This window comes from Maylandia zebra, linkage group LG18 (assembly GCF_041146795.1).
Source record: "Maylandia zebra isolate NMK-2024a linkage group LG18, Mzebra_GT3a, whole genome shotgun sequence".
NCBI classification, from domain to species: Eukaryota; Metazoa; Chordata; class Actinopteri; order Cichliformes; family Cichlidae; genus Maylandia; species Maylandia zebra.
The window spans coordinates 12,596,659-12,617,372 of record NC_135184.1 but is presented as its reverse complement, the minus strand read 5'-3'; the positions used below and the strand labels follow the sequence as shown (position 1 = coordinate 12,617,372).

The 20,714-nt window shown below is 41.3% G+C and overlaps 1 protein-coding gene across 2 annotated transcripts; it reads left to right on the top strand.

Annotated features, from left to right (window-relative positions):
• Positions 1-1,739: 1,739 nt before the first annotated feature.
• Positions 1,740-19,101, top strand: sppl2 (signal peptide peptidase-like 2). 2 transcript variants are annotated; one of them, XR_191290.6, is made up of 15 exons: positions 1,740-1,895; positions 2,800-2,916; positions 3,189-3,371; positions 3,471-3,560; positions 4,303-4,442; positions 5,250-5,392; positions 8,105-8,201; positions 8,759-8,875; positions 13,344-13,425; positions 13,538-13,612; positions 13,698-13,760; positions 13,853-13,952; positions 14,165-14,242; positions 14,698-14,974; positions 16,196-16,335. XR_191290.6 is itself a non-coding variant. In XM_004555342.6 (15 exons), exons 1-15 carry the CDS (start codon positions 1,848-1,850, stop codon positions 16,379-16,381), a joined length of 1,680 nt encoding a protein of 559 aa, XP_004555399.1. In that variant the 5' UTR covers positions 1,740-1,847; the 3' UTR covers positions 16,382-19,101. The 2 variants fall into 2 exon arrangements, 1 of the variants encoding a protein (XP_004555399.1); XM_004555342.6 differs by having other exon boundaries at positions 14,698-14,858; positions 16,196-19,101.
• The last annotated feature ends 1,613 nt before the right edge of the window (positions 19,102-20,714 follow it).

Here is a 20,714-nt window from a genome sequence, read left to right as displayed (position 1 = left end):
GAGTGTACCTGGTTAAAAGATAAAAAATGTAAGGAATTGCTGGTAGAAACATGCTCTAATAACAACATGTATTTGTTTCTGTGGACAAGTATTGATCATAAAAAATATACAGTATGCAGACATCCGAGTAGACCCTCATGTCTTCTCGGATCTTCCCATGCAGTCCTCCACACTCTGCTCTTGGAAATTATGATTGAAGTTTAAGTAAGGACCATATCTTATGATACTAGAGTTTTGAGAGTAGGATATTTAGTTTTGTGCGTAAATCCGGTTAAAAGAGCCAAGGAGTTCATAGTTCGACTTTGATATGTGCTCAAATGTGCGCAGAGTTGACATTGTTTGAAAAAATTAGTTCCCTGACCGGGAATAGAACCCGGGCCGCGGCGGTGAGAGCGCCGAATCCTAACCACTAGACCACCAGGGACGGTAAGTGGCTGGAGATCCCTCACCTGAGTGGGGATGTATATGATAATTGTTTTATCAACGATAGGAGAATCAGAATCAGAAGACTTTGTTTATCCCCAAGGGACAATTAACAAACAACAGAGCAGCATAACGTTGAAGATAAGGACAATAAGAACAGGCAATAAGATTGAAATAATAAATACACAGAATATACAGTATATACAGTTTTAAAATTACACAGTTTTAAAATTAAAGTGACTGAAGTAAGATAAGATAAGATAAACCTAGTTTATCTTATCTTGTTGTTCAGTAGGGATGACAGCTTAGCCATCATGTCACTGACCACCTCCACTGGGTCCAGATGGCATCCTAGAACAGAGCTGGTCCTTTGGATCAGCCTGTTCAGGCTCGTTCTGTCCCCAGCAGTGATGCTGCTGCCCCAGCAAACTACACTGTCCGTCCTTCTGCAGGAAGCACTGGGTGGAGTTGTGGGAGAGGCCTGCATTGTAGATGGTGAAGAGGAACGGAGTCAGAACTGTTCCATGTGAGGCCCCCGTACTACAGATGACCCTGTCCGACACAGCCTGAGTTCTCACATACTGTGGTCGGTCAGATAGTCCAGTATCTATGTTGTGAGGTGATGGTCCACTTCTATGTTCTCCAGCTTGTCCTTCAGAACTGTGGGAAGAATGGTTCTAGAGGCACTGGATAACTCAGTGAAAATGATTTTTGAACGATGTAGGAGGTGAATGACGGTCATCCACTCCGGTGCCACAGCAGGTTGGTAGGCAAACTGAACTGGGTCCAGTGATGAGCTCAGCAGGGGCAGAAGCTGTACCAGGAGCAGCCGCTCCACTTACCTCCAAGATATTGGAATTAATCACCTGCATACAAGTGGGTTTTTTGTTTTTTGGGTTGTTTTTTTTGTATTTGTTTGTAATTTTCTTTTGTATTTTTATTTCTTCTTCTTCTTCTTCTTTTTTTTTTTTTTTTTAGAAATTTTGGGTTAAACATTCTAAGAGTTTTGCATTTTTGAAGAAAATGAAGAAAAATTGAAGAAAATAGTTTCCCTTTATTTATTTATTGATTGATTGATTGATTGATTGATTTATGTATTCATGCTAATGAATTGAAAAACTTTTAACCAAACTCTATAACTCCTCTTTTATTTGTTGTTGGGGGTTTTTAAAACTTATGTTTAACTGTAAAGTATGTTAGGCTTTTCGTGCTGTCAGTGACCGCTACTATTTTTATAGTTTTTTGGCAGTCTGTTTTTATCCAAACAGCAAAGTGGCACATGACAATATCATCCAATTAAAAAGCCTAGCCGAACGAAATGGGCGCGGCCTGTTAGAGCCGGCGTTGGGGGCTCTCGTGCAGGGAGTTCGAGCCAAACGTTTGGTTGGTTGGTCGATGGGGGAGACAACAACAAGCTAGACATCATGAGGGTCCCCGAAACACTGATTTGGGTCGCTTTTCTCATCCAGAAGGTGAGAGACACCACGTCTGTTTCTTCGAAAACGGTCCCTCAGTGCGTCTTTGTCGGGTAGCAGCCTGCGGTTAACAAACAAGGATTTGGGTTTTTATTTCCCTGCGGTTTTCCGGGAACGTTAGCATAGATGCTATGTCTGTTAGCTTGCGGAGATTTCTGTGGGCCCTGGAAACCCACACATTACTCACCTTTTGATGCAGCATTAATTAATGAAGGGGGATTATTGCCGATCGATTCACCTCACCTGAAACCGACACTGGGTTTATCTTCACAGTGATTACGAGACAGCGAATATGATGTTAACCACTGACAACTTGGACTGCGGTAGTGCTGTAAAATATGGAACGCGTCTGAAATTAGAGTTTAAGAGTGAAATATTTCAAGTCACTGCCAGAAACAATATAACTGAGTGAGCCAACTAAAATTTGAACAGGTTTTTCTGTTTTGTGTGCAGTGAAAAAACTATTAATCTAGCTAAAGATTGTCATGTGGAAAGAGAAAGAAAGAAGAGGTATTTGAGAAATGTGTTTAAAAGCCTTAAATCTAACTTCAAGTACATTGCAGGAACCCTGATTGTAGGAGCTGTTACTGAGCCTTTTTATACACTGAAGGCTGTAGTTTGTAGTGCTGCTGAGCTTTATTATACATTCAAGGGTTTATCATATTGTGTGCACCCCGTTTATATGAAGAAGGGTATACAAAAACCAACTAAAAGGGGTACGAATAGTTTAATCATAGCTTCAAAAAGGCTTTTGGGAATTTTTATGCCGTCTCAAATTGATGCAGACAGCGAAACATCAACATTTATAGGGCTGCTAGAATTAAAGCTCAACTCTGTGATATAAAAATTTACTTTTTCTTGGACATGTGAGATGATCCAGCCATTGTTTTTATGTTGACAGGTGGTGGGAGAGTACGGCATGGCCCATTTCAGTGACAAGGGCAAGAGCAAAGGAAAGGATTACTGCATATTCTTCAACTCCCAGTGGGCACGTTTACCTCAGGATCTCAATAAGGCAGTAAGTCACTAACAAAGGGGGTTAACCAAACATTGTAAAATTTCAAATTGCTTCAAGGCAATAATGAGAAATAATGAGAAACAAACTAGTCTTTTAGAAGTACAAGGATTTTTATGACAAGGCTGCCCCTTTTTACACTAAATGAGGAAGCTTCTTTGTTCCATTAAAGAATAATAAACAGTACATAATGAGTAATTAATTAAAACAAACAACATCTCTAATTACTGTATTTTGAAACCTCTGAGAGTATTTCCAAACCTTTTGTTTCAAAGTCACGTCTCCAGATCCATGACTTGACAACATCGGTCCTGTGCTCACCCTCTGAGGTCCCAGAGGGAGGCTTCCCGAACCGCATCCCCATGGTGATGAGGGGGAACTGCACTTTCTATGAAAAAGTTCGCCTGGCCCAGATTAATGGTGCCAAGGGCCTGCTCATCGTCAGCAAGGACAGACTGGTAAGACAGCTGTTCACAGCTATTCTGTGTCAGAATTAAACAGGTCTTTTGGTTCATGACAAATCAGAAATGTGCTTTGTTTTTGTTTTTTTCCTACAGACGCCACCAGCAGGAAACAAGACTCAGTATGAAGAGATTGACATTCCTGTGGCACTGCTCAGCTACTCTGATATGTTGGATATAAGCAAGGTGAGAAGTCAGCTACCAACCGATATTTCTCTTCTCACTTTAGAAGCTCTACACCTAGCCTTATTATCCCTTTTCTAATTTTGTGTCACTGGATGCTTTAATATGTGTACCTTGTTTGTAGCAGGGTAAACTACCTTTCATCTGTAATTCTTCATGGTACAGATTCAAGAAAGTGCTGGAAGTATTTCTCAGAGATTTTGCTCCCTATTGACATGATGGTGTCACACAGTTCCTGCAGATTTGTTAACTCCATGTCCACAATGAGAATCTCTCATTGTACCACATCCTAAAGGTGCTGTGCTGGATTGAGATCTGGTGACTGCAGAGTCCATTTGAGTACAGTGAACTGATTGACATGTTCAGGGAACTACTTAGAGATGGTTTAAGCTTTGATACACGTTAAACGGCACATGGCACGTCTATCCAGCTGGAAGCAACTGGTTAAATGCTCCTTTTCAGACAGATTTGTTTTTCCAGTGGAGTGGAAAATGTATCTAAGTGGAAAAGTGTATCTAAAACTGAGCACCATGACGGAGACTCTTGTTGCAATTCATGACTTCAGTCCAGTGTTATGCACTGAATTGGGCTTAATAATCACAACATCAGAGTTAATTTACTTTGAAGTAGGCTAAATTAGGGTTTATTTAATATAAATTAAGTAGCACTTCCTTATTTTGGCATGTTTTATTTAGTTTTGAAGGTTTACATCTGGCAAATCTAATGCTGTTTCTTACTTCTGCAGACCTTTGGTAAAGGACAGCTGGTTGCCATGTACGCACCCAATGAGCCAGTGTTAGACTATAACATGGTGATCATCTTCTTGATGGCAGTAGGAACGGTGGCTATTGGAGGCTACTGGGCCGGCAGCAGAGACAGCAAGAAGTAAGTTTACTGGTCCTGTAAAAGTGCTTCTGTGGAAGCGATTCAGTGGAAAATCCCATAGTGCCAGAGTTTCAGCTGTACTGCAGTATGACAGCCAGAGTTTTCAGACTTTTTGAAAAAATTAAAGTTAAAAAGTGATTTTAGTCTGGGTTGAACAAAACTGCATTAAGTGATACAAAAATACAATGATGCAAGTATTGGGTATCAAAGAAATTCCTTCAGTGAGTGCAAACGATGCATTTAGTCACAGCTGCTAAATTTACATTAGAGATATTTCATCAGGAGAGGCTCCAGAGAACATTGGTCAGAGTTTTCCTGGCAACAAAATACAAGTGCATGATTGCAAAAGACTTTCCTTTTGGGTGACTATGAGTGCTTCTCTTCTTTTCAAACCAAGCAATCTGCATCTTACCGCTGCGACTCCAGTAAAGGGCAGCACTGTTTATTTGAGTATGGGTGACTCATTGGCTTAAGCCAATCTGAGTCCATCTTTTTGGAGTTTTCTGAGGTGAAGGAGGGCAGAGTGAGATGGGGTCGCTGACGCACAGCACCGCAGAGAAAAAAACATTTGGAATCATGAGTGCGTGTTTTCAACTCAGGATGGAAGTGAATGCCAGCCAGCTGACCAAATGACTATAAATATAGACTTTTAATGGCAATATGGTTATCCCGTGTGTTTTGGTAAATCACCAAAAATTGGACCATAATCTGCAATTTAAAATGTGAAAGACAAAACCTCAGAGCAAACATGTGTGCATATATACTCTTTGTCTTTAGAGTTACTCACTGTTGCTTGTCCTCCTGCAGACGGTACATGAAGCACAAGCGGGACGACAGTGCCGAGAAGCAAGAGGAGGAGACCGTAGACGTAACCCCAATCATGATTTGTGTGTTCGTCGTCATGTGCTGCAACATGCTGGTGCTACTATACTTTTTCTACGACCACTTGGGTACGATGCAGATACTCACGAAGCGTACACAGAATATAACCGCTGCTTTACTAGTCGCGCTGAAGGAAACATTTAAAAGATAAGTAAATCCGTTCGATCAGAAGCACGTTTATGGGAACAGTAAATGATGGTGGTTTCAGTTCCTTCTGCCCAGTATTCATTAGTGTGTTGGGGGCGGTTAGCCTCTCAAAGCTTTTAATTTGTCCTTACTCACTGTGGCTTGGCATCACTCAGTAGGGATTTTCTCTGGATTGAGGTTGTGCAAAAGATGTGACAAAACCTAAAAAAACCCAGCATTTGCTATGTGCAAAAAAAAAACAGAGCAAAACATATTTGAAAAAAAACCTCCAGAAGTGCAAAGAAACACAGAATGGTGCTTTTGCAATAAGTCTTTGTAGTTTAGAATCAAATGAATTGATAATTTAGGATATGCTTATTTTTACAGTCTGTCAGAATCAAAAAAATGGTTCCAGAGCAGCTGATTTAGTTCAAGCCTGCAGCTTTTAACTGGATCTTACAGGTTTCCTTGTTTTTCTTGACTGAAACACCTGTATGGATAATTCCTGGACTTACTAGGCATTCATTGTCAAATTTGTTAACTAATTTAAATGTCAAATTTCTCCTCACCACTTGGCAAGTTTATATTCTTTTTATCTACAGTATGCAGTAGCTTACTCAGATTAGGGACACTTGTCCTCCTGCTGCCCAGTGCTCACACTGTGCCAGAGGATGCTTACATTTATCTTGGCAGCAGCTCCTCTCTCACAGTCACTCTCTGATTTACTTAAACACTGTTGCAGAGCCTGATGAGTTTTATGAGTTTGTGGATTTTGGGACTTTATTATGAAAGCGGTGGAACGCTTTCCTTTCAGAGTTATATTTAAAGAGGGAAGTGCAGGGGAATGCGATACATGCATACTGTACCGAGTCTAACTGAACCGCACCCGGGCACAGCACGTTAATTATGTTAGTCAAACAAGCTGGACTTTAATGCTTAAACACACTCAGGCCCATCCTGAGTACATCCTTGATAACAGCTCATTTACATGTTTGTGCAGCATAGTTTTCGGCAGCTGAGGTTCGTTGTGTCTCAGTGTTTTATATGCAGAGCCAGCAGATAGAAACAAGTAAAATGCTGGCACTTTTTCCCCTCCGGGGTCCATGCTACTTGTTGTGGTCAGTTTTCTTTAGAGGTAAACATAACTATCGCTCACGTTTTTTAAAAAAAAAAAAAACAACTTATTTACACGTTTCTGAATCTCACTTCTGATACTTTCAGCTATCTCCCTCCAGGAATTTACTGATATTTGAAGGTCCTTATATTAAGAATACGGTTATTATTTCCTATATTGTTGCTCTCTTGCTGATAAATTTAAAAGCCAAGTTGATTTGGTAAAGGACTAGATGTCACAATTCCTGACAATGCATTGCTTTTAATGGAGAAAATCTTGAGGGATGGGTGTTATGAGGAAAAGCATCCCAGAAACTTTACCAGTGGCACACATCGTTATGTGTCTCAACTTTTGTTCTTTTACACAAGCTAATCTGCCATTTTTCCTTGGTTAGGTTTAGGGGTTAGAGATCTGATCTAAATCATTAAAATTTAGACACATCGTCAGTGGTGGACCTTGAATTCATCGGTTGTTTCGGCCATTATCACTAGACACCCTCATCCAAGGAGGCCCTGCCAGGGTTGATCAGGCCCCGGAGTGTGTCAATGGTTTATGTTAAAATTGTTTTCTTCTTTCTCCTGTTTAGTTTTCTACAGTTTATTCTATCTATTCACTGCAGCTGAGAAATATGTACCTCTTTAACATTTATGGAAGGTAGCACATTGTATGTCGCTCGGATGATGAAACTTAGTCTATTAGACTCCATTCCCCAGAATCCCCAGGAAAAATTAGACAGAAATGCACAGGAGGAATCACTGGCGCTGAACTCATAAAGTCCGCTGGCTTGTTAATCCTGTTGTTGTGCAGTCTCACTTTGTCCACGATGATAGAAGGCTCACCATCAGTGTCTTAAGCCTTTAACATTGCTGCCTCTTTCCTCCTTTAAAAACTAGCTTAAATAAGTAGAATAAATATTTTGCTAACAAAATAAAAAGACAATACGACAAAGCAAGTTTCACTTAAGGTAAAAACCAAATAATAGAAAGGAGCTCAATTAAATAAAACCAATTAAATGAGCAAAATAAGTAAAGATTAAAATGCAATACAGTAGAATAGGTTGTGAATAAAAAAATTTAAAAAAAAGAAGGGTGAAGAAATTTAAAAAAATGCACATCACACACAGGTGCAACAAGAAAATACACAAAATGAATAAAACAGGATTTCTGGTTAAAAAGTCCAAGCTTCTAAACTAATCTTATTAAATTAATAATCCCCTCTCCATTTAGCTCCAGGGTAAACTGAGATTCTTCAGAGATCATTTCCTCTCGCAGAGCTACCTGTTGTCCAGCATTAAGCTGCAGCAGAGTCAAACCCTGCTGAGTGTAAAGAATGGCTGCACTTATAAAGAGCTCAATGGCTGAGATAACATTTCGCCTTTAAACAGATTAAAAAGCTGCTGAAAGCTGCGGATGGCAATAGTGTACAAAAGGGAAAGCAATACCACTATTCAGGCGTTTAAGGAGGGGGGATGCCAAAGAAGCGGGTTTCCTCACACGATAATATCTACTCAGCTTCTGTCTGCTGTTTCTTCACCGTTTAGCCATTTGGGTCATCAGGATCTTCTGTTTGGCCTCCTCTGTCGGCCTGTACAGCTGCCTGTGGCCGTTCGTCAGGAGACTTCCTTTCTGCAAGTGCAGGTGAGTCTTCAGGTCATATTAGCAGGTGCGATGATGCTTTAAACAGCATGACATTTGGGTTTTTTTTCCTCTCCATTCATGTATGTTTTCTATGTCTGGTCGAGGTGCAACTTGATGATTCAACCAAATATTAGTCAGGGTATATATATATGTTTGAGCTTCTCAAATCTAAAATAAATTCAAACTTGTTCGCCCAGTTCTTATTTATTAAATTCAATAAAGATGCCTGCTGTACAATCACTCCACCCTGGAAACAGAAAAGCTCATATAAATACTTAAATACTCATTATACTTACAGCATGATGAACAGTTTAGGAACCTTTTTTTTTATATTTTTTTCAGCAATGCGGATTGAGCAGTTGTTTCCTGTTTCTTCTGTACACCCTTTTTTCTTTTGTTTGTAGACCAAATGACACATGGTTAACATGATTATCTGCAGATTAATGCTAATAAAAACACTTTTTAGTTGCATTTCATGCTTAACAGTGACTGTATTTCTCTGAGAGAAAGTGCTGTGGTGTAGTGGCTGACATCTGACCTATGTTTTGGAAAAATAGGATCCCGGAGAACAACCTGCCGTACCTGCACAAGCGGCCGCAGATCCGCATGCTGCTGCTGTCGGCCCTCTGCATTGGTGTCAGCATCATCTGGATGGTGTTTCGCAACGAAGACCAGTGAGTGCACAACACAAAATTTAAAAAACAATTTAATTCATTCCACTACAGCTACAGACAAAGGCGCTGCAGGGCTTCACAGTCATAGAAGAAAAGGTCAAATTCACCAGCTTGTAGCGATTAAAGGGGGAATAATCATGAGAGGCGAAAAATGAGGTCAGGTACGAAGTTTAACTTGAGGTGAATGGGAGTAAGGAATACTATTGATTGACATGTGCAGCGGTGGGAAATAACCAGGATATACCGATAGTAATAACTGCGATAGCTTTAAAAAATAAAAAAAATAAAAACCTAGACCTCTGTCTGGGTCTAATCCAAGCCTATTCAAATGGCGGCCCGCGGGCCACATGTGGCCCAGAAGCAACCTGCGAGTGGCCCTGCCTGTGGTCCTGGCAGAAACACAGAAAACGCAAAAAATTAATTAATTAATTTTAAAAAATTAAAAATTCCTACAGCGTAGTGTAGACTGTGAATGCAACACTCCTAGTAGCCTAGCAATATTTAACCCACAATGCACCGTGATGTAAATATATTAAACTATCATTGTAATGTATGATGTGACAACAGCAAGTACAGTTTAATTGCGAGTTTAATAATCTTACAACTGGAATTGTACTACCATGGTGAGGGTCCTGTACAGCCCGAGAGAGAGCTGCAGCAGCTTCCCTTCGTGTTTGCTTCTTGCCGAAGATTCTGAAACAGTGAAATACTGCATGCTGGCCGTGGTGGATGCGGTAATAAGTGACAAAAAAAATTAAAGTAAGTGTGACATCTGCTATTAAAAACGTACCCCTGTCAGACAGTTCAAATATTCATCGAGTTGAAGTTCTGTGAAGTTTTGGCGTCAGACGAGTTTGAAATGTTGTCAGATGACCTGAAGAAAACTGATTTAATGTCTATAGTAGGAGATGGGTTCACAGACAGAACTGATAATGCACAGTTGTGCGTATATGTCTGTTTTTTGGATGGAAAATTGCTCGGCTTACTACCGTTAGAGGGACACACAGCTGGCGAAATAATGTTTGAGAAGATTTCAGCTCTTTTTGAGGAAAATGGTCTGGATATGAAGCGTGTCTGTATACTTGTGACAGATGGGGCTCCATTCATGGCAGGAAAAGTGAGTGGTCAGCAAAATATTTATTTTAATTTGAAAGGGAAATGTCCAAATGTAGTATTATTATTATTATTTCAAATGTGCAAAAAAAAAAAAGCTAGTTATACCTCCCTTTTTTTTCCTTTTTTTTTTTAAATAAATGAACCTTTCGATGTGCATTTTTGAGAGGTCACCAGATTTACAGGGGAAAAGGAATAAAAGAAATTACTTGTTTTTCAATACAGTTGTGTGGGTTTGAAATTGATCATGATCTGCTGCTTACTGGCTGCAAAAAAATATCTGGCCCAGATAAACTCCTCTGTTTGAAAATCTGGCCCAACTAACTTCTTAGTTGAATAGCCATGGTCTAAGCCTTATCTGTAGGCGGCCCTTTCAACTTAGATCAGAATTGGCTCACATTAGAAAGTAAACTTTTAACCATAACCTGTGACTAAATGTTTCATAGTAGATAGGGCAGGGCAATATGTCCAAAAATATTTATCACAATATAGATTTGAAAATTTGCCATAACAATATAACTGATGCGAGACAAAATACTTTACAACTCCACAACTTTGATGGGGTTTTTTTGTACTAATAATGTCACTTCACCCAGCACCCGTTGCCTACTGGTGGTGGTCAGAGGGCCTGGTGGCGCCAGTGTCCGGCAGCCTCGCCTCTGTCAGTGCGCCCCAGGGTGGCTGTGGCTACAATGTAGCTTGCCATCACCAGTGTGTGAATGTGTGTGTGAATGGGTGGATGACTGAATGTGTGAAGCGCTTTGGGGTCCTTAGGGACTAGAAAAGCACTATACAAATACAGACCATTTACAATTTCACTTAAACAAGCAGCTGTTTTTTATGTGCATTAAAGTTATATAAAAATTTAACAGTGCAAATGAAAATTCCTTGCTGACAGTTTAACCAAAAGGCATTTCCAGGAAATTGGCCGACATGTCCTCAGCATAACCATGTATAATATCCACAAAACTTAAAAAGAGGTTATACACACTCAGTACGGTAATATTATGTTCAAGCACAGTACGTATCACTCGGCGAGGCTCCCGACTACGGTAACCATAATGCTCTGACAATCCATCAAGCGGTGCGGCTTCGTAACTTAGCAAAGTCGTACTAAAACATTTTTTGACAGATTTTTGAGCGGCATGTACCACATAAAATCGGTTCGGTAATAACGACGGCCCGCTTGCATGCTCTACCAAAAAATGTGATTTGGTGTGTATCTGAGGGCACGAAAGCCAAACCAGTTCCACACCACTGAAGTTGCAGCATTTTTACAAACCAATTCTGCTTCATCAGTTTTATTCAGCGATCCGCTTTCGCCCTTCTCATTCTCTGTCGCCGCCATGCTTTTTTTCCACCATGTGCGTATGAAAACAAAGGCACTGCGCATGCGCGTTTTACCCATTTTCTATTGCGATATTTAATTTTCTTATCATTTCCTAACATTATACCGGTATTACAGTGAACGGTATGATATGGCCCAGCCCTAATAGTAGATACCTTATCACATAATCCAGAAGTGTCACCACTCGGGCTATTTCAGCTTTTTGAGAAAGGAATTATTATTGTGGGCTTCTCCAGAAGTGCATATCTTCTGGTTTAAAATTCAGAGTGACCCCGTAGTAGGGCTGAACGATTATGGAAAATAATCTAATTGCGATTTTTTTTGCCCCAATATTGCGATTGCGATGCGATATGCGATTATTTTTTAAGGTATTTGTCTTCTGTATTATTAAACAAAGACAAGCAATACATCATATAGTATGGCCAATACTATATTACATTAATTTTAAACTGTTCTTTCCTGGAAGACAGACCTCTGTTATGATGACATGAGGTGATGCATGAATTGATGACTGACATTTTTATTTAACTTCTTCAATCACAACAGTATATTTGAACATACACAATAGTTTATTTTTAGCTTACAAACATCTGAGCATAAAGTGCTGACAAGGAACCCTGGTGTAAACATTAAAATGAAAGTCAGTACAATGTGCAGATTGCAGAAATATACATAAAAAAAATCTGTGGCTTTACCACACTCAGTTTTTCGACATCTGTGAACTACTAGACAGTCATTCAATTAAAAAATAATATTAAATAAATAAAACTAATAAATAAAAAATACACACATCTTACTGATCTCTGCAGTCAGTAACATTACACATAAAGTGCAAACATAATAGCAATTGTATAAACACACACACAAACACGCCTTTAAAATTTAAAGGCGTGAAATTGGACGGTCTAGTTCTGATTAGCGTCACCGCTGTCTCGGTGGAGTTTATTAAACTCGGCCGTCTGCTTCTTGCTATCTAAAATATAACCAGACACTGGCGTAAATTCTCGACTGTCTCATACTTCTGTTTAATAAGTTTTCTGTTTGACGTTTAGTCAGCTGTGTGAAAACCAAGGAGGAACCCACCCGGGGGATTAATAAAGTTTTATTTTATCTAATCTAATAACTTTAATCTCAGCCAAACCGATTTACTCACGAACAAACAAAACACTGAAAAAAGCCCAACAATAACATTTTTAGGTTGTCTAAGTGACTTATATATTACGTTTAACCCGAGCAGCGAAACTCCGCGGTGATCTGAAAATGATGTGCCGGGAGTTGTGCCGTTCTCGGCCGCATCAGTAACCCTCGAGCTCCCGGCTAGCTGTCGAGCTGGTGGGTAGCAGACGCCTCTGAAAACGTCGAAGCACTTTTGCAAATATGGGATATCTTGATAAACCGAGCAGATATTTGATGTTTACACAACTACTTTCTCGCCTGAAAATATGTTAAAAGTTTATTTTGTGACCCAGAAAGATTAGTATGAGTAATTTTAAAACTTAGTAGCGGCCGCCATTGCTGGAAACTGGAGTTTGGCTGGGCCGCGCTATGAATTCTGGGATATGGTAGTAATTTGGACAGCCTTCGGCGCGTCGCTGTGACGTAATCGGTCTACAAATGCGGCCTCAGGAGGATGCAGCCCATGAATTGTATAATATAATCGCAGTATAATCGCAGCCTTTGCGGTTAGAAAATTGCACTTGATCATGTCGCGATATTATCGCAAATGCGATATATCGTTCAGCCCTACCCTGTAGGTGCTATATTTGGGGGGAAATTTTTCACTTTCACTTGGAAAGATGCTTTTGCTGAAGTATCAAAAGAGCTGAAGCTGTTGGTTTCCTACAGGCTGTGCTGCACACTTTCTTCCAGCACCCAAGAATTTTGGTTTGAGGGCAGAATTATTGTGGGTGTGTTTGTCGGGTGGCGTAAAGTCTGTGTGTAATGACGCCTTTGAGGTACATGATATGGTGATGGTGCTGGCTGACTAATGTGTTATGTGTCTTCCAGGTGGGCGTGGGTGTTACAGGACGCCCTGGGGATCGCCTTCTGTCTCTACATGCTCAAAACAGTCAGGCTGCCCACATTTAAGGTGACAGATCTGAACCACAACGCGATTTTTTTTTTTGAAAGGTTTTTAACTGTGTTTGATTGTTTTAATAAAAGTTTGATCATAAACTGTTTTCTTTTGCTCCCTGATGCAGGCTTGCACTTTACTAATGACCGTCCTGTTCGTCTATGATGTTTTCTTCGTATTTATTACACCTTCCTTCACAAAGGTATGTCAGGTTGTCACACACGTCTCTTTAGTTTAGTTGTTGTTTGCTGTGTTCTTTGTGTTTTTACTCCTTACCTTTTCTCCAGAGTGGGCAAAGTATAATGGTGGAGGTAGCAGCTGGTCCCTCTGACTCCTCCACACATGAAAAGGTGAGCCTACGTGGTACACCTCGGTTAAGTCCTCCAAACACCCCTCTCAGCTCAGTAGTTGATGGTAATGTTAATTTTTGTGTTTTCCCCAGCTTCCCATGGTGCTTAAAGTGCCACGGTTAAACTCCTCCCCCCTGGCTCTTTGTGACCGCCCCTTCTCCCTGCTTGGCTTCGGAGATATCTTAGTACCAGGTATGCAAATCAAATGTTTTATGATGACACAGTTCACATGCTTTGAAAATAAGAGCAAGGGCTTGTCCAACAGTAAGTCTGTCACGGATGAGAGATTTTCATCAAAGAATTTAAAACAAATACTAAAACTGGAAGTCTGCTAAGAAAGCTTTGTGAAACTGCTGTTAGTCGTTCCCTTTGTTCTGAATGCCTCTTTGGTTTTCTTTTCTCAGGTCTGCTGGTTGTGTACTGTCACAGATTTGACATTTTAACACAATCCTACAGGATCTACTTCATGGCCTGTACAGTTGGTACGTACGTGGGCTGGAGGAGGGGATGGAGGTGGGCTGTACTCTGTGAAATGCTGATGTTATGATGAGCCTCATTCAGGTGGGAATGACATTGATAAGGGGAGGTTCTGCTCTGTAGTTCAACTCATCGTTTTACCCCGAGAAAAGTGACCGTGGTGCTTGTAATGTAATAAACAGATTGTTAAGACTAGCCAGTAGAAAACATCAGCACTTCCTCTCCTGAGGACTTCAGTTTTAGAGCAAAAAAGAGAGGATTTCATTTTCCTGCCAGATCTGGTACAAGCTTTAGGAACAAGTCTAGGAACAAAAGACTTCAGTAACTTTTCTGATGGTTGTAGCTCAGTAAGGTAGAAGCAGGCCAAGGACGACCTGTAAATAAGAATATAGCAGCACACCAGCTTGCAGAACACCTGCAGGAGCTAAAGTGACGTCTGTCTTTGTCTCTCTCCCGTCAGCTTATGGCATCGGCCTGCTGATCACCTTCGTGGCGCTGGCCGTGATGCAGATGGGTCAACCGGCGTTACTCTACCTGGTGCCTTGCACTCTGCTCACCAGCCTCAGTATTGCGCTATGGCGCAGGGAGTTGCCCCAGTTCTGGACTGGAAGTGGATTTGTGGTGAATACCAGTTTGATATGACTGCCTACTACGGAAGAACAAAAAGACTTAACAAAAAAAAAAGGAGAAAAAAAAATCTAGGTTTAAATAACATGCAGACTAAAGTAGAATTTCAAGTTGAGTAACCCCTTTAAATAATTCCATCCATTCCAACTGCTTCTTTCTGTTTTCACTGTCCCCCTCCATCGCTACTCCTCACCCTTTATTTTACTGTGGGTGTGCTCTAGTCTGCTGCTGAGGGTTCAGCTGTCTGTGAATGTCACTGCAGGTATTCAAACCGGGCTTCATTCTACCATCAAACACCCCGACGGGCGTACTACGAAGCGAAATCAATGGCTTAGTGAGCTACGTCGAGCCTTAAGTCAGAGTTTTCAGTGTCCCGGGGGTGGCTTTCTTGATCACCATGGTAACTGAAGCTATTTAAAAAGTGCCACGTTTTCACTGATTCTAGATAGATTCAGATTCTCTGCTGGAGCAATAGGTTTTATACATGCCATGTGCAGATATATACATTCATGTTCCCACAAGGGAAATTATTGTTACAGCAGCTGTATAAAAAGAATAAAATTAGCACAGGAATAAAAAATTTTGTATATACATAAGTGATTACATACATGGTAGAGCTGTGTTTCACTATAACCACCGAAAGAGAGGCAGGAATATGTTAGCATTTATTTTCTAATGCAGAAAACGATTGTTTTTGTATTTTATTTAAATCTGCTGCCAAGCCTGCTGAAATTCTAGCTTAAAAAACACAGATTAGAAAGTCGGTCTGTTTGTTTGTTGTCCATTTATCAGGACTACAAACAAGAATATTAAATCTGTAAAATAACTTTCATCAGATGCCTGCTCTTTATTGTGAGCATGCTCAGAGCCTGAAGCAGAAAACCTGAGCTAACACAGGAAGCTGAAAACCACTGTTGAGATGCCTGTTACCTCTGACTGGGGTTTTAGGTGTTGTTGAGCCAGCTAACACAAAGTAAGCCTGGCTTTATGAACTTGCTTCGTAGTACCTCCCTCTGCTCTCTTAACCTTGCTTCATTTCTGCATTGATGATAAAGTAGTGATCACATGGGAAACTCTGACTCCCATTAGTGGGGCTGATGTTGATGTAGATTATTTCTGCGTAGCTTGATGGGGCTAAAAACCTCAGTGGGACGTTTCTATCCCTGCGAATACCTCTGAGGGCACAAAGCTTCTTTAGCTGGGGTTAAATTTGTGCCTGTGTAGCGTTTGGTTCTGTTTGCCTTCTGCTCTCCTGTAGCTCCTGTCATTAAATTTTGTGTTCAGCCTGGCGCCCTTCACTCATGCAGGCTTTTGTTTTCTGTCCCTTGCAGCCTGCCATAGTGCTCGCACCGATCAACTGCACACAAACCGCCGCGCCGCCGACCAAGGAGGCCTCAGCTAAACCAGAGTCACCAACCGCAGAGGAGCAAGCCAGTCAGAGTGAAGACTCCCCCCAGGACCCGCCTCAGAAAACTCCCCCGGTGGAGAGCAATGAAGAGGGAAAAAAACCCAACTGAAATAACGTCTAGTACGGCACTTTTCCATTTCACCGTGTTTACTTTGTTCATTTTCTTTCTACAGTGTGTCCGAGTCAGTGGACATTTCACATACTCATGCTTGTTTGCACTCGGTGCCAAGTACGAATCTGTGTTTTCTGAATGTCGGGCTCAGCCGGGCACAGACAAACAGAAGCAGTCCCATCACCACCTCCTACTAACATACAATTTGCACCACCCGAAAGGGGAGTGAAAAGTCAATCTACACTACTCCATTGAGAAAACAATAAATATTTCCACTCCTCTCAGCTCTGTGCCAACCTAAAGACCCCGTCACGCCAGCAAATAACAGTGCAATGTATAACTTGACCAGTAACACCAGAGCTAAATGGCAGATTAAAAAAATACCCCTCCTGATTTTTGGTTTTCTTTACATTTAAGAAGTGGTTTATGATGAAAAAAAGACCTTTTAAAAGCTGAGATCTAAACCTGAGTAAAAAATGTTTTTGACCTATTGTTTAATAAATCGTATTATCGTAATAAATTATAATGAGCACCCTGACGTGTTACAGATCAGAGAAAAGGGGAAAAAACTTCACATGTGGAGGTTTTAGTGCTTCACAATTCAAACGGCATGTCTAGAGCAGAAAAAAATAAGCGATAGTAGTAGTTGCTGTGTAGAAATACTGGCATCGCTATTAAAGGAATCGTGGTAATGAATTAATTAGTGAGCCGTGAGCTGCATGTTTTGCACCCCTGAAAACCAACTTTAATGAACTTTGAGCAATCAAAAAATGTATTTAGTGCCTGATCAGTCTCATACAAATAACTCCAGGATCCAACTAACCTGATGGAGCGAAAAAAGAGAAATGGTAAAATATTAGGTGGCAAACAGAAAATTAAAGATTTAAATATTCATTCTTGCTCCAGCTTCTCATTTATGTATAAGAAACAGAGTATTTGGGTTTTGAAATGTTGATCACACAAACAAAACTTGTAAAATAAGGCATCTCGAACATTGTTTTCTGCTTTTGGACAAAAGAAAAAAATTCTAAATAGCAGTCAGTTTTTTTTATCTAGCAGTTAAAGGTAGTGCCAGGTTCATAATTTGTTGGAGAAAGGCACATTTATTTTGTAGTTTTTGCCTCTCTGCACCACAGTGGATCCTAAATCGAACAATTACTATGCGAGTGAAGAGCAGACTCAGATGTGTTTGACCTCAAGGTGCTCCTGTTAGCGAACGAATATAAAATTTTTCTCAGTCTTCAGAATAAAGTGCTAAAACTTCTCTGATGACAGAGAGGTGTGGAAAGATACTCTGATCCGGTTTGTTGCCACAGTCACCAAGCCTCGGACCCAAATATTTAGCTGTTCGTCTTTCTGGTGTGACCGGGCTTTAAAGGTCCTGGCTACAACCCAGCCAAGGGGAAACCGGAGCGCAACACAAAAAAAAGAAAAGGAAACGTAATGCCCACACTGCCTGCTCCCAAGGAAAGACCAACGCTACCACAGGATTGCGGTTTCACAACAACCAGATATTTTATTAATCTCCAAAGATAGCAATGGCCAAAACAACAAACAAAACACTCCAGAAATGAAACAGAACTGATTTACCTATGACGAGAAACCCAAAAGAAAATTTCACTAAGCTAAACAGGAGAAAAAGGTTTTAAAAGAAAACCCCAACAGCAACCAGATCACCAAGGTTTACAATCAATACAAGACAACCAAGCTCTTCTCATCACAGTAACTTGGTTACACAGCTCACCACTAAACACAAGACCCATGGCTAAATGCACAGCTTGTTTGGAAATAGAAAGTGGGCGGGGCAGCCAGCCTCATTCCATGCTTAGCCAATTATCTGCCTCCACCTGGAACTTACATAAGCACAAACAACATACAGCAAAATGACTTGGGTCATAACACGAGAAAGCGATGGCAGCAGCTCTGCAAGCCCATCAATTTTCAAGCACTTAATTTGAAACGCACTGAGACTTAAATCCCCTTAAAAAGCCCTTTTTGAAGCGTGTGTCCCAGAGTCAGAGCATGAAGCCGCTGAAAACTTTCATACCCCTTAAAATGTGGTGCTAACCTGGTTGTTGACTGAGCCAAAGCACTTTTGTTATTTTCTCATCAAGCTTTTGTTACATTTTGTGTTTGCATGCTTTTATTTTGATTTTAGCCCAGATATATGACCCAGACTTTGTAAATGTTGCTGAGCGCTGCAGTCTGCATCACCCGGGAGGCGCTCGTGTTATATTAAGAGTTGGGTTTTTGGCCTTACCGTGTCCACGTCTGGAGTGGGGGGGTGGGGGGAGGCTCTCTGAAAACCGTGTGCTGGACTCAAAGTGCTGCAGTTTCATGTGTGAACTGGAGAGTATGTGGTTCTGGTTGTTTTTAGTTTGTATTGAAACATTTGCACAGCATTTTAACTCATGAAACGGCCTGTTGTCGGCTCATGTGTGTGTACGTGTATGTTTATGCATAATTATAAGGGTTTAAAGATACGGAAACCATGGTAACGACCTACTTGTCCCATATTTGTTCTGCTTTTGTTTGTCTGACCCGAGGGCATCATGTTGGACAGCAGCGTGCTGCGAGTGAGTCCGGCCTCGGTGTCCGAATGTGATTGAACAGTTTTCTGGACGACATTATTCATTCACCAGGATAGTTTGGTGTCACCCAGTGGTTTTTAATGCCTCCACAGAGGCATATGTATAATAAAGAACCATTGTATTTAATATTAGGCCTGCTGTGTTTCTTATATCACACTTTTCAAGACTGATCTACTCTATACACTTTATCTATACTCTATATCCACACACTGCTGCATCTCAAATAGAATAGAATAGAATAGAATAGAATGCCTTTTGTCACTATACACATGTACAATGAGATACAGAGCATCTCCTACGCAGTGCAAACATGTGGTAAAAGAAACGGGTGTGAGGTGCTCAGTTCTGCTGCACTATATACATATGAGCAGTATTCAAAAGAATATATAAAATATACATATGGGGGGAATTAATAATTAGTGTGATATATTTACAGTGTTACAGGGTTATTGCACGTAAACTATTGCACAGTAATGATAGTTGTGTAGTCTGTTTATAGAGGGAAGGCCTTGGAATCGGGGTGGGACTGTATTGTCAGTGCATGTGTGAGTTCAGGGTGGTTATGGCTTTTGGGAAGAAACTATTTTTGAGTCTGTCAGTCTTTATGCTGATGCACCTGTAGCGCATTTTTGTTGCTCTGCTGAGGCAGCGGGAGGACTAAATGTCCATCATGGAGGAGAGAGGGCAGCCGATGATCTTCTGTGCTGCTTTGACTTCTCTCTGAAGCCTCACTTTATCTCCCGTACCATACTGTGATGCAATATGTCAACAGGCTCTCAATGGATGAGCGGTAGAAGTTCAGCAGCAGCCTCAGGAAGTGCAGCCGCTGCTGGCCTTCTTGACGACTGCTGTGAGGTTGTCTGTCCAGGAGATGTCAGCGGAGATGAGGACACTGAGAAACCCGAAGGTGTGGACCCTCTCCACACACTCCCCTTTGATGTACAGGGGGGCTAAGTCAGTGCTGTGCCTCCTGAAGTCCACAAGTTGGTGTTCAGTGCCAGGTTGTTCTCTGAACACTATGCTGCCAATTTCAGGACTTCCTCTCAGTAGTCTGCCTCGTCTCCCTTTGAGATGAATCTGACTACCGTGGTGTCATCAGCAAACTTGATGATGAGGTTGTGGTGGGTGGAACTGCAGTCGTGGGTGTAGACACAATACAGGAGGGGGCTCAGCGCTCAGGGCTATGGTGATGCTGTCTTCTGTGGATCTGTTCGCATGATATGCAAACTGGTAGGGGTCGAGGTCTCGGGGGAGGTAGTCCTTGATGTGCTGAAGGACTAGTCTCTCGAAGCATTTCATGATTACCAGAGTGAGGGCCACAGGGTGGTAGTTGTTCAGGTTAGTGACGGGAGACTTCTTCGGCACTGGGATGATTGTGGCTGATTTTAGACAGGGTGCCCAGTCTAGTGAGAGGTTGAATATTCTGGTAAAGATGAGGGTGAGCTGGTGGCCACACGCTGTTAGCGTCTTGCCAGGTACTCTGTCTGGACTGGCAGCCTTCCTGGGGTTCACTGCTAAGAATACACGTCTGACATCATATTCCGTAAAGTGAGTGGAGCGGTGCAGGAATGAGGTGGATGGGAGCAGGCCTGAAGCAGATGAGGGCTGCTGTTGTGGTGTTTCCAAGTGGGCGAAGAGGCAATTTATCTCCTCTGTGAGCACTCAAGTTTTCTGTTTTCAGACCCTCTGTGGATTATAAAGTCTTGTACGCCCCGCCACACCTCCCATGTGTTGTTGCT

What these genes read in the sequence shown, in the direction of transcription:
- sppl2 (XM_004555342.6), top strand. Translation starts at nt 1,848, where the DNA reads ATGAGGGTCCCCGAAACACTGATTTGGGTCGCTTTTCTCATCCAGAAG. An exon ending in TCAGGCTGCCCACATTTAAG is followed by an intron (nt 13,426 to 13,537) that starts GTGACAGATCTG and finishes TCCCTGATGCAG; the next exon opens with GCTTGCACTTTACTAATGAC. An exon ending in CTTCATGGCCTGTACAGTTG is followed by an intron (nt 14,243 to 14,697) that starts GTACGTACGTGG and finishes CTCTCCCGTCAG; the next exon opens with CTTATGGCATCGGCCTGCTG.